A 12,489-nucleotide genomic window follows, 5' to 3' on the forward strand; every position below is an offset into this window, starting at 1 on the left:
CTTTAGAACCCGATATATATATATATATCACATTACAATCAATGATAAATTTGCTTATGTTATGCCATGGGCTACCACATTTGTATCCAGAGCTTTGAATAATCCCCTTTTCCATCAAAAGTCCACGCAGTCTTGTTCAGTTATTTTAGAAGCCAGTTGACAATACGAATTATTCTTCTCTACTCTGTTATTACAATACAATCTGTAATTATTACACTTTAAAAGTTGTCACTATACATTCTTTTTGGCTGAACTTACAAACACAGTCTAGAGCTATTAGACTATATCTCTCTCTAACTTTGTTATATTTTCACTAACTTGGTCTATGTATATTGCCCAACTGAGGCTTAGAACTTTCTACAAACTGTGAAATGTTATAATGTAACAGTACTCACTTAAAGCAATGAGAAAAATTCTGGATGTATGAAAGGGGCTGAAGGTCTGTCTGGATGATGAACTTCTTCCCATAGAGGTAGTTCTGGAACTTCCAGATGGCAAACATGATGAACAGACACTCTTGTTTGATCACAGAGTAGTTCTCACTATTCAACAGTTTTTTTTACTCGTGTACATTACTGGAAACAGTCCATCTTCATGTTCCTTTAGGAATGCTGCTCCAATTCCAATGGCTGAAGCATCGGGTTGAATGATAAATTATTTGTTGAAGTCTGTCATTCTACATGTTCTTCAACTTCTGGAATACCGTCTGATGAGGTTGTTCCCATTTCACCATATTGGGTTGGCCTTTATTGGTCAGATCAGTCAGTGGTACAGCAACTTCAGCATAGTTCGGGATGAACTTCCTGTTGTATCTCGCTAACCCTAGGAAAGATCTTACTTGCTGTTTGGTCGTCAGAGCTGGTGCATCTTGTATATGGGTTAGGGTTAGTTTCTCTTCTTCCATGGCAATTTATCAGTTGCCCACCTTGTGTCCAACAAAGTCCAGTACAGAATAGCTGATATAGCACTTAGATGGTCTGAAAATGAATGTGTATGTATCCTTATTTAGATAATTTTCCAAATTATAACATGGATTTCTGGTGCATTAGATGTTCCCCATAAACAGGTTGGATCCAGCTGTGAGCTACACTATATTCTGCCCATAAACTGTCACTCTTGGTCAGGATTAGTGTGATGTATCTGTCTGTGTGTGTGGCTAATTCAATAAGTATGTCTTAAATTAATTTTCACTCTCAGTCGGGATTGGTGCAGAATATCTTGTGTGTGTGTGTGTATGTGGCTAGTATAGTAAGTAAGTCTTAAATTAATTTTTGCAATATTTGGCTTGTTGGAAATGCAGAGATAGAGTTGTTGAAATCTCTGGTTTCCCATTTAGAAAAACAAATGTGGTCTCTCGTACAAAGCTAACATGCCATTCTGAAAAGTTCTGACAGAATATGAAAATTTATGTAAAGAAAAAATAAATAGTTGTGCATAATCCTTAGCTATTTTGTTAATTTATAAAACCAAGTTTCATAATATTCTTATTCAAGATCGTATGAAAAGTGGCAAAATTTTCAATGTTAAGTATTTTAGTTAAAAGTAAATTGTATTTACCATAAAGTTTAATAAAATACCCTGTATAATTTTAAAGAAAAATGTTTACTCAAATAGTTATGTGTTTGTTGTTTGAACACACTCTATAAAATCTTCCAAATTATGACAGGTTATAGCAAATCTAATGAATTGTGATAAGCAAATGCTATAGCATATTTTCTTTTGAATGTTTGTATCAGGAAATGGGAAATCCTCTATTTTATTATAAACCTTGAAAGAAAATATTTTACTTATAACACTAACATTAACGTCAAGCTCTCGTGTTTCATTTATATTTATAAAACTTTTTTCAAGTACTAGATCTGTTGGATAGATATGCTTAGCAATATCTAGAAAATTTGATAGGTTTGGTACTGCTATATCATAGATGTGCCTGCATGCTTTGTTAACCCCCACATTATGGGTAGGTCAGAGTACACATGTCATGGCTTTTTAGAGTGTTACATTCAAAATTTAATTAAACTACTGTTATTATCAATGTCTATGAATAAACTTAGCATCAAAACATAGTCAATAATTCTAATTTTAATATTATAAGCTATGTTCTTACTTTTATAAGGAAATATATTAAAATTTGCAATCTTCCCTAGTATAAGAATGGTGACATCTGTTCTCTAGGTTTACAACCTTTTTTAACTTATTTACCACCTTTCTCTGTAGTATAATATTTAATATATCTTATTCATTATAATATAGATACTAATAATGCAAAGTCTAATTTTTTAGCCTTCAATAAACTAGAAAATCAGACTAACTTGCCACTCCCACCTGCCACATCTTCTCTTTCACAAATTGCCAATAGTTTTCTCTGACATATTATACTATATTATTTATAACTAATATTAAGATGAATTTTAATCTATCATATGAAGTATTATATGAAGTTTTGTCTTTGGATTTAAAGTTTTTCTTGCAGTGTCCAGATTGAGAAGCTGAAATAATTATTAAGGTTCTTGTGCTATAGTTAGAAAGTCAGTTAAATTATGTTATTTTCTGTGCCCTTAGGTGCATTATTTTAATAAAAAATAAATTATTTAATATAATAGTTCCATTAGTATAAATAAATTAGGCTTAAATTTCATCAGCTACTGATAGCAAAAAAAACAAGAGGTCAAAGATAACTACAATATTTCTTGTTTTTCATGTATGTTTTTTATTTATTATTATAAAAGTAACTAAAATGTAGAAATTACAAACTTATTAGTTTAGATAAGGTTAGATTGGGTGAAATAATGAAAAGTAATAATAATCATTAAAAAAGATCTTCATGAGGTATGTTCACGAGCAGGTCATGTGTTATGTCACTCAATAAGATAACGTGAGCTATGAGTTTGCTGAGTGATTTACAAGTTGTGTGGCAGGATTATCAATAGACATGGTTCAAAGAGCAATAAAACAATAAAATTAAGTATAAACAGATGTATACTCTTATGAGGCTTAAAATATATAGGATAAGCAAATGTAGGTACCTGTTACAATCTGCAGTCATTGTAGAAAAAAAGAAAGTAATTTAGATTAATTTTGTATTTTCTTATGGTAGTTACAAGGTTGGTCAAATTAACGAAGTCCGTATGGAGTTAGGGTAAAGAAAATAACAGATAAAATAAAGTTTTTTCAAAAAAAAAATTTATATTTATTTAGGAGATTTTAGAGGTTATGCAAATAAAATTTGAAAATTTTCAGATGAAAAAAAGTATTTTTAATATTAACATGAAAATCACTTTGCATTTAGAGTAGCCATCACTATGACTCCATATATTCACAATCTTTAATAAAAATACTTAATTAAAACATTAAATTTTTTTGTTTGCAAAAGTCATGTAATGTTTACTGAAAACTTGCCAAATTTTGTGAAGGTACACAAAGCATATTAAAAGTTATAGTATGGAAACTGGTGGTTATTTTGAGGTTACAAAATCGATCAAATGATGATCCCAAATGGAAAGAGTTTATTTGTAAAGCTTTACAGTAGTCTTTCTTTAGAAATTGTGTGATGTATTGGTATTCAAGTTCCTAATGAGATAGTTGTTTTTTGTGTACTGAAGGTACCATCCATTGGTGTGCCCTGTGTCTGTTTAGGATGTGCGAGCCGAATCTTACAAATGTGTTAAGTCAAGAAAAATAGGGCTTGTATGAAGTCATTCAGTGTAAAATATTGGTGGTTTTTATGATGAGTTTTATCAAGAAAGCATTTAGTATCTCTTATGCAAATCAGTAATTCATCTACTTTTCTTAAAAAGTCTGTTAAGTGCAAACTTATATTTTTCACTGATTTTTTTGTAAGATTTGTCTGGTGTAAAGGTTGTTGAAGTTAAATGTTTCAGTAGACTTAGTTTTGAAAGATTTTAATTCATCTTTGCACTCTGTGTAATATTTAATAATTAGGTATGGTTTAATACTTGTCCTTTCTTTTATAATGCTACAATATTTCTTCACCTATTAATATGGATAAATTTTTGTTTTATTTTTTGTCTTCATTCATTAATTTGTATTTATTATGTAACTTATGGAGTTTAAAAATCCCAAATAAATTGGGAATTACATTATTATTAATATTTATGTCAACTGCAAATCCTGATAAAATTTTATCATGTTGTTTGATGGTGTGTTCCATAATAGTTTTGACGTAAGTATAAACAGAATTACCTGAAGGTTGCAATGTTTAAAGATTGTAACTAAATTCCTTACAAAGTGTAATAATATAAAATTGGTTGTATTACCTTCTTGTATTATGACATATTTTTCATGTGACTATTTTAAAGGGGTTTTTTTTCTTCTTGTTTTGATAAAGTACTAAGAGTAAATTTTTCAAAAACTGATTCTGTTATTGATTACTTCTTCTACCCAATCGACCCATATAACTTACTTTTATACCTGATACCAGCATAAATTCCTTGGAAAACTTTTGTTACATGCTCTTTAATATTTCTGAAATGCTTTGTCAGGACAGTAGTGAATTGGCTAGATTTGTGCAGACACATGAGTAGACATATTCTTAACCCAAAGTGATGACTTACTTCTATTTGCCACTAGGTCCAACATTCAGCTTTGTGCTTTTGCAGAAACTTGAGGACACAGCTCTTGTGTCACTTGTGTAGATGTACCTGTTTACAGGTCCAAATGACGTTGCTGTTTTAGCTGAAGTGAAATGTTGTGTTCTTAGCCTACTTTCATTGACGAGCTATTTAACTTCATTACCTCTGGCACATTACTAGTATTCAGTAATGAGTAGTTTGTTTTTCCTGTTGGAATCATGCTTTCCCTTTACTCTGTTGATGTGGTTTAACAGCTAAGATATCCCTTTTTTGGAAATGCTGAAGTTTTGGACTTTGCTTGTATAATCAAAGAGTAGGAAACTTTGTCTCAAATCCTGTAATATATTCCAAGAAGGGGTAAATTTTCAACATCATCTGCATGTGCAAATCACCACACTTCAATTTAATTGCAACAAGAGAGTCAGGGTTTATAATCTATGAAGACACGTGTCACAGGGATGCCCATGAGCAAGGTGATTAAATACATAAATTACCATAGACCATGAACAACTTTATGCGGTTCGAGAAAGAGAAACTTAACATCTGTAGCACAGTTATATAGTTGAGTTATGTTGAAAAGTAGGCTTAGTAGAGAATTGATATTCGAGCTTGTAAGTGTGGAGTCCACAAGAGCCGCTGCTTTAAAATATTCAAATGATCTGCTACATCTGCTTGGGGAGGCTTTTCCTAATATATCACTGGCAAGCCATGAGAACTTCTTGTTGGAAGTTTATCAAGGGGCTCCTGTGTGAACCTGTATGGTGCCATGTACGTTTCAGAGACAGATTGTCTTTGACAGAGCTATTACTATGCAACAAAGTTTGAAATGGCCATAGCAAACAAATTGCCAGAGAAGATGGAGTTAACAGTAGTGGCTTAAACTCATACAAAACCTGCAATTAAAATGGCAATACCTTCTCATTGATCCATTTCTTACTATTTCTAACACTAGCATTGTAGTGCAGCAGAACAAGATACCATTAAGTAGTAAGGACTTCCCCAGATGGATATATCATTAAGTAGTAAGGACTTCCCCAGATGGATATACCATTAAGTAGTAAGGACTTCCCCAGATTGATATACCATTAAGTAGTAAGGACTTCCCCAGATGGATATACCATTAAGTAGTAAGGACTTCCCCAGATGGATATACCATTAAGTAGTAAGGACTTCCCCAGATGGATATACCATTAAGTAGTAAGGACTTCCCCAGATGGATATACCATTAAGTAGTAAGGACTTCCTCAGATTGATATACCATTAAGTAGTAAGGACTTCTCCAGATGGATAAACCATTAAGTAGTAAGGACTTCCCCAGATTGATATACCATTGCAGCAGTGAGATCCCAGTAGACTACACTTCTCACATGATGTTTGCAACTTCTGTTCATATTTTGTCTTGTAATAACAATAATAGCTGTAGGTTTCATTCTGGCAAGCTACCAGTTAACAGCATGAGGGTTGACATCATACTTTGGCTGCCACTGTTTTGACTAGTTTAAATCAGTGGAGCCTGAGCTTACTAGTCACCACTCTGGGTATGTGCACAAGCTTTCTTGTATCCAAAAGTTGTGGCTAGCTCAGATCGCCAGGTTAAAAATTGAAGGCAGAGATGTGTATGCATATGCATATCCATGTGAAGTTTCTCAATTACATTATTGGCTAGCATGGAGTACCCACTGATACTTGTGAAGATTGCAATGGTTAAGGGTTGAAAATGTTTTTTCGCCTTTATTCTTCATTCTTGATTTTGAACAGTCAGAAGTAGCTATCAGAGACTGCCCTTATTGTCTAATTTCTGAAAAGTCAAAAACGACTGGGGAGTGCCTTTGCCCTTCATAGTTAGGTAACTTCTGAAAAGTTAGAAGTCACCCCTCCATGATTGTGATTTCTTACAATCCTAAGTAGAACTGCCTCATGCCAATCTCACAGTCTGTTTAGTGGTGATTTTGTGTAGGTAAGTATATGTATGTACCTCAGAAATATTTTTGACAAAACAGGGATTTTATGTTTAAGTGAAATGTAAAACTAAAATTTAAAAGTGTCAAAGTTTACATGCTTAAAATGCAAAAGTACATAGAGCTACAAGTATAAAATTTATATGCTTAAGATATAATAGTATTTATAGCCAAAAGTCTATAAAAGTTTATTTGTTTAAAGTTTGAAAACATCAGAAAGTGAATATTGCAAAAGTTTCTCTGCTAAGAACACAAAAGTACATAAACCATGAAAGCATGAAGGCTCATAAGTTAAGTGTGGAAGTTTTTGAAAATAAGGATGTATACTTGTAATATAACAAAATATATATATAGCATCACAATTTTTATTCTAATTTTTTGTACATAAAGTGTAAAAGTGCATATGTTTTTTCTTTGGTCATAGTCAGCTTTATTCTTAGCTGGTTGATCTGTGTTAAATGGTATTTTTTATCTTTGTGCATTTTCGTTTCAGTCATTGTTAGTCTCTTGTATGTATTATAAAAGTATTCTCATGGTCCTGAGCAAGTATCATCACATTTAATTATGTACAGATCTAATAGTATGTTAGATTTGTTGTACAAGTAAAGATATTAATATTCTTAAGGTTTTGTTTAAATGTCATCACATCTTAATGTGATTCAGGCCTAATGCTCCATAGTTTTTCAATTAAATTCTAATTTGGATTTAAAGTTAAAAGTAAGGTTTGACTGAGAGTGGAGCTAAAGTTGATGCTGAAATATATAAATATTAAGAATTTAACCCTTTCTTAATGTAGAAAATGAATATATCTTTTTTTTTTAAGGTAACTTTTCCAAATTTTAATGTAGTTACCTTTGCTTAGTTACATATCTTTGGTAATAGCATATATCCTGCTCAGGGCTCATGCTTCATAATTATTATTTTTAGGGAGCCAGCTGGGCCCCCAAACATTGCATTTTTAGGGGCTTGCAAACAGTCTTAGGGGCCAATCCTATAGCTCATTCTAGAATGTAATCTGTAGTGAAGGTTATCAGAAATATCACTAAATTAAATAGTGGATATCATATAAATTGAAAGGAAACTAAAGATATCAGCATATCTCAATTTATCTTGTTGTGAACTGTACTAAAAATATTTTTATTTCATATATGATCTTTAATTTCTCTATAAAGCATGGTATAACGGTAACTTTTTGTTCCCATTTTAAGTACTGTCCTTTAATAATCAAAATAAATAATGAAAGAAAATCTCTGCGTCACTGCCAATGTAATCTATTCTTGTTTCCATATAACCCAATACCATCTAGCTGACATGTATTTGTCAAAAAAATGTTACACATTTGATGGAGAGAGCAAAAAATGATTGTTTACATTACTACTAACTTTATAGCAATCAGTTCTTTCATATCTATAAACAGCTGTTAGTCATTCATGAATTTGAATTTTTAATAAGCAAAATACTCAAATTAGCAACATATATGAAACATATAAATAGCTCTAAAATGTCTTAGGTGGTGATGAGTTAAACTTAAGTTAGTGTTGTTTCCTAATCAAAATTAATCATGAAAAGATATCTAGCATGCATCAGTATCAGTTTCTGATGATGTCCCAACATCCATTTCTTATATCTTTCGTTCTTCCCATTCTTCGTCACTCTTCTGCACCTGCTTCTCGATCTAGGTCCCTACCAGCATTTGGTCTCCTCATTCGAAGTGATCCTGAGTTTCAAAGATGGATAGCTGTTATGGGATCAAAGTTACTTATTGAATGAGAGTAGAGTATGCCCAGAAGCTGATCAATGATCCTGCCAGCTCCCAGACAATATCTCAGATTGGTCTTGATCATCTTCATTGTGCTGAATTTTCTCTCTGCATCAGCAGAGTTGGCTGGTACAGACAGTAGTAGGTCAAAGAGGCCACAGATATTAGGTAGCACCTCCTTAACCCAAGGGATGGTAGCAGCCCATGGCTGGCCTTTCTTGCTATGCCTGGTGAAATTATGCAACGAAATAGATGTGGAAAATGTATCAGAGAAACCATCATGAGAATTTCATTATTATTCCTGTTTTTAGGTCATTATTTTGTGTTCATTTAAAGTTATTATTTTATAGTATATAGTGTTTTGCTGCTAATCAGTTAGGCAATTGAAATCAGGCCAATTATTGCATAATCAGGTGAGAATCAGTAGAATTTGTTAAATTTCCTGATCACAGAAAACCTATTACCAAGAAATTTTAAATAACGCCACATAGATAACTTTTTTCACAACAATAATCTTTTGATTTGTAAGTATCCTTACATTCATGACTCTGTACTTTTTCTTTAGACACAAAATATTATTCACTATAGAATAAAATATCATCAGCTAAAACAATCTCTGTTTCTCAATTTTTTACATAAGTTGATACACTAAATGAAATACAGGTTAATACACAATGTTCCACACATTGTGAAGCACACCCAATTCTTTACAGACTGTACATTAGCAAATAGTCGATAACAGCACTCTATGCACAGAGCTAAAACACTGTGTGCTTGCTGGAGATCTACGCAGACTTTTCCCACGAAATTCTTGGGTGTGATATGCCATGTGGCTCCTCATTACCATATTTTCATGCAAGTAACCCAATGGTTATATGTTAAATTAGTTTTCAAAAATGTCATCTGCTGGGTATACTTGTGTGCAGGTAATACAGTATTTTTTGTTGTTGTTATTTTTAAGAATGAAGTGATTCATCAATTTGTCAATAAGTATGTATGTTAGTAATCCTAGTTCTTCTCTGGTCAAAGGACAAAGTATGAATATGAATACTTTTGATTGTATTTATCAGTATTTGAATAGATTACAATTGTGACTTAATTAATTGCTCACATATTCTCTCATAACCTTTAACTAGTGATTGGCTTCACCGCATGACATAACCACAAGGGATTTCTGTTTATTGAAGGTTTTATTGTGTTATTGTAATGTAAATGGATTGCTTAATTTTTCTTGTCTTCCAAAATTTGTCTGTGTCACTGGTTTGTGGGGTATACATGAGTGTGGGTAATATGTGCCTAAAAGTTTCTTAGAGCACTCTTTTCCTCAAGAGTGGGGTATATGAGGGAATGGGTTATTTACATGAAAATATGGTAGTACCGCACTGTGTATTAGCTCATTGTTTGGGGAGGTCACCAAAGAGTGCATGACAACAGAGTGATTGGAAATTTAGAATGTCCCATTACTTTCCACTGGGTTTTTTGTCAATTGTTTGAATTGTGCATGTCACTATAAGTTGAAAGTGGTAAACTGGTATATACAAATATCTAAAAAATAACTAACCTATTGGACAGCTATGGAGCATTCCATATCATCATTTGAAAGTTCCATTATTTATGAAAATGTGTAATTTCAAGAAGTTACCTTAAAGTTAGTTGTGGCTCAAGAAACGTGATTGCTGATTGGTTGAATTGCTTTTGAATGTAAAAAACTAGATGTTTCAGGTTTTTTGAGTAGAAAGAAAATGGTTAAAAAACAAGAATCACAAAGGTAGGCAATTGTAACTGACTGCCCTTTGCACCTGTAACTAATAGGGGAACATGTACATCTTTATCAACAGTAAAAGCTAACATTTCATGCTTTTAGACAAATGTCAAAGGTGACACAGTGTAAGTGCTGAGATTTGAAATGCGTTCGATGAAAACATGTGTATCGAGCTGGGAGGTGATAAATTTTAAATAATTCAACCAGCATGATGTGGGTCTTCTTTATCATAATGCATTTAAAGTTATCATTTCTTTTTCTTTTTTCAGTTTCAAAGTTGATCATTATTTACACAATAAAGAGACATCTCTTTACGAACTTTCAAACACTGTCACTTTATTTGACCTTTGGTTGGAATACTTCGTTTGGTTTAGAAAGTGGTTTAGTTCAAAATGTCTTATGGCTGAAGTGACTGATGAATTTAGGCAATGAACATCAACAATTTCTTTGTCTCTGACAACGGTCACATAACCTTATGTATCAATCATGTACTAGCCACGTGGTCAGTCCCCATTTCCATTTTACACTCATTCAAATAAAAAACGGAAAAGATATTGTGATTTTTGTTTTTTTTTCATGGCACATTTATTGATGACTTCAACCATTTCAAATTTAATGAAACTTCAAAGTACATTCTCTGTAGTCATTACAGTTTTTAAAGTTAAACTGCTAATAATACTGCACAATGAAATCATCAACTTTACTGTACATAATTGGAATCAGGTCAGTTGTGTGCTATAATAATCAGTAATCGGTGATTTCCTATTGTGACATGATCAGTAAAACAGTAACATTATGTTTTTTATTTTTGGCTAGTGCAGTCTTAAATGTTGGATTTAAAACTCTTTGCCCTAACATACATACATTTACAATGTACATGCAGTAAAGTAGATTCTCCAAACAAGGATTACTTGAGACAACTGTCACAAAATGAAACAGACAAATTTGGGATTTATGCCTATCTTGAAATTTTAAAGGAGTCAAAGGACAAAATATTTTGCAGGATTAGGGGTTTTGGCCTGCCATTTCTCAATATTTCAAAAAATATTGATTAAACTTTGCATGAAGATACATTACAACAGCCCTCATAAGCTGAAGCAGAAAGATATGAGATTTGTATCTTTCTTGCAATTTTACAGAGGTTAAGGTTAGAAAAATTTGCAATGTATGTAATGAGGGATCTGATACTAAAGACATTGTTTACATATGTAAATATTACAAGGAGTTGTATGTCTTATTTGTCCACAATTTACCTGTAAAGTTTTTGTCATTTTGAGTAATGCTATGTACATAGAGAAAGTGACTGTTCTGTGTATTATAAGGTCACAACTGAATACACTTTAATACATCTTTTTTTCACAAATAAGTCACAAGTTAATATTCGTCTGAAGTATACGTGTTTTAGTTTATACCACATTCCCTTGCCTTGAATTCCATTTTCTATTGAAATCTAATCTATTCTGAGCATCTTATCAAATAAGGTGGGTTTTGAGCTCAAGAGTTATTGCATTAATTTGTGAATGTTGACCTATCTTTCTGTGTTTATGCATATGATCACTATTATAATAGTAGAGCTACTTTACTAAGTTGATCATAAAGCTAGAAATTTAAGAATGTGCTGTTAATAAACATGCCTATGATCAGAATCTTTCTGACAACTAGAAATAATGAATTTGCATCTTCTCTGCTTCCTTACATCTACTTTTTCCTATACGTTGAACTGTTTAACTCCTCATATAATTGTTTATGTGAATTTGTCTACTTCTTTGTGATTATGATTTAAACATATTCTAATTTTTAAAAGGTGTTTTACATAATTGTGTTTTTTCTACATTAGCAAAATATTTTTTATTTTCAGAAATGGAATGCTAAACAGTAGTGTTCCTTTAGATATGACATCTTATCTTCAAAGGGAGAAAAGTTATGTACCTTGGGGAACAGCTTTACTACACTTTAATGACTTAGACTTTCTTCTGTATGAAACTTCTGTGTATTCTCTCTTTCAGGTAAATTGATGTAACAAAAATTACTGTTATGTGTAATTAGTCAATGAGTTTGTTGTGCAGTTATATTAAGCACTTTCCAAAACATACTTACCCTCCACTGACACTTTAACTATTCCTCGATGTTTGCTTTGCCTATATAAGCATTGGTTTCACATGCTCTAGTCTTTTATACCCTACATAAGTGCCCTTAGCAATATGTAATTTGCAAATCCCTCTGCCTGTGTCAATGTGCCCTTCATCCTGACACTGTATATAAGCACCTCACTCTTATAATATAGTCACTTTTTCTTGACAAAGCATTGATCATGGTTTTGTCTGACTAAGTGTTGTGGTTCATTCTGTTACTATGGTTTGAGATTTTCCATATACTTATAATTTCTTTTACATGATGTTTGAGAGTATGAATTCCTGT

The 12,489-nt window shown here is 32.2% G+C and overlaps 1 protein-coding gene across 1 annotated transcript in view; it reads left to right on the top strand.

The window, feature by feature from the left end:
• LOC106466747 (endoplasmic reticulum aminopeptidase 2-like) overlaps nucleotides 1-12,489 on the top strand; it is a 175,947-nt gene that overhangs the window by 105,806 nt on the left and 57,652 nt on the right. Inside the window, 1 exon segment of the mRNA XM_022394821.1 lies at nucleotides 11,930-12,077. Coding sequence (XP_022250529.1) covers nucleotides 11,930-12,077 — 148 coding nt within the window.

Source organism: Limulus polyphemus, unplaced genomic scaffold (assembly GCF_000517525.1).
Source record: "Limulus polyphemus unplaced genomic scaffold, Limulus_polyphemus-2.1.2 Scaffold2368, whole genome shotgun sequence".
Taxonomy (NCBI): domain Eukaryota; kingdom Metazoa; phylum Arthropoda; class Merostomata; order Xiphosura; family Limulidae; genus Limulus; species Limulus polyphemus.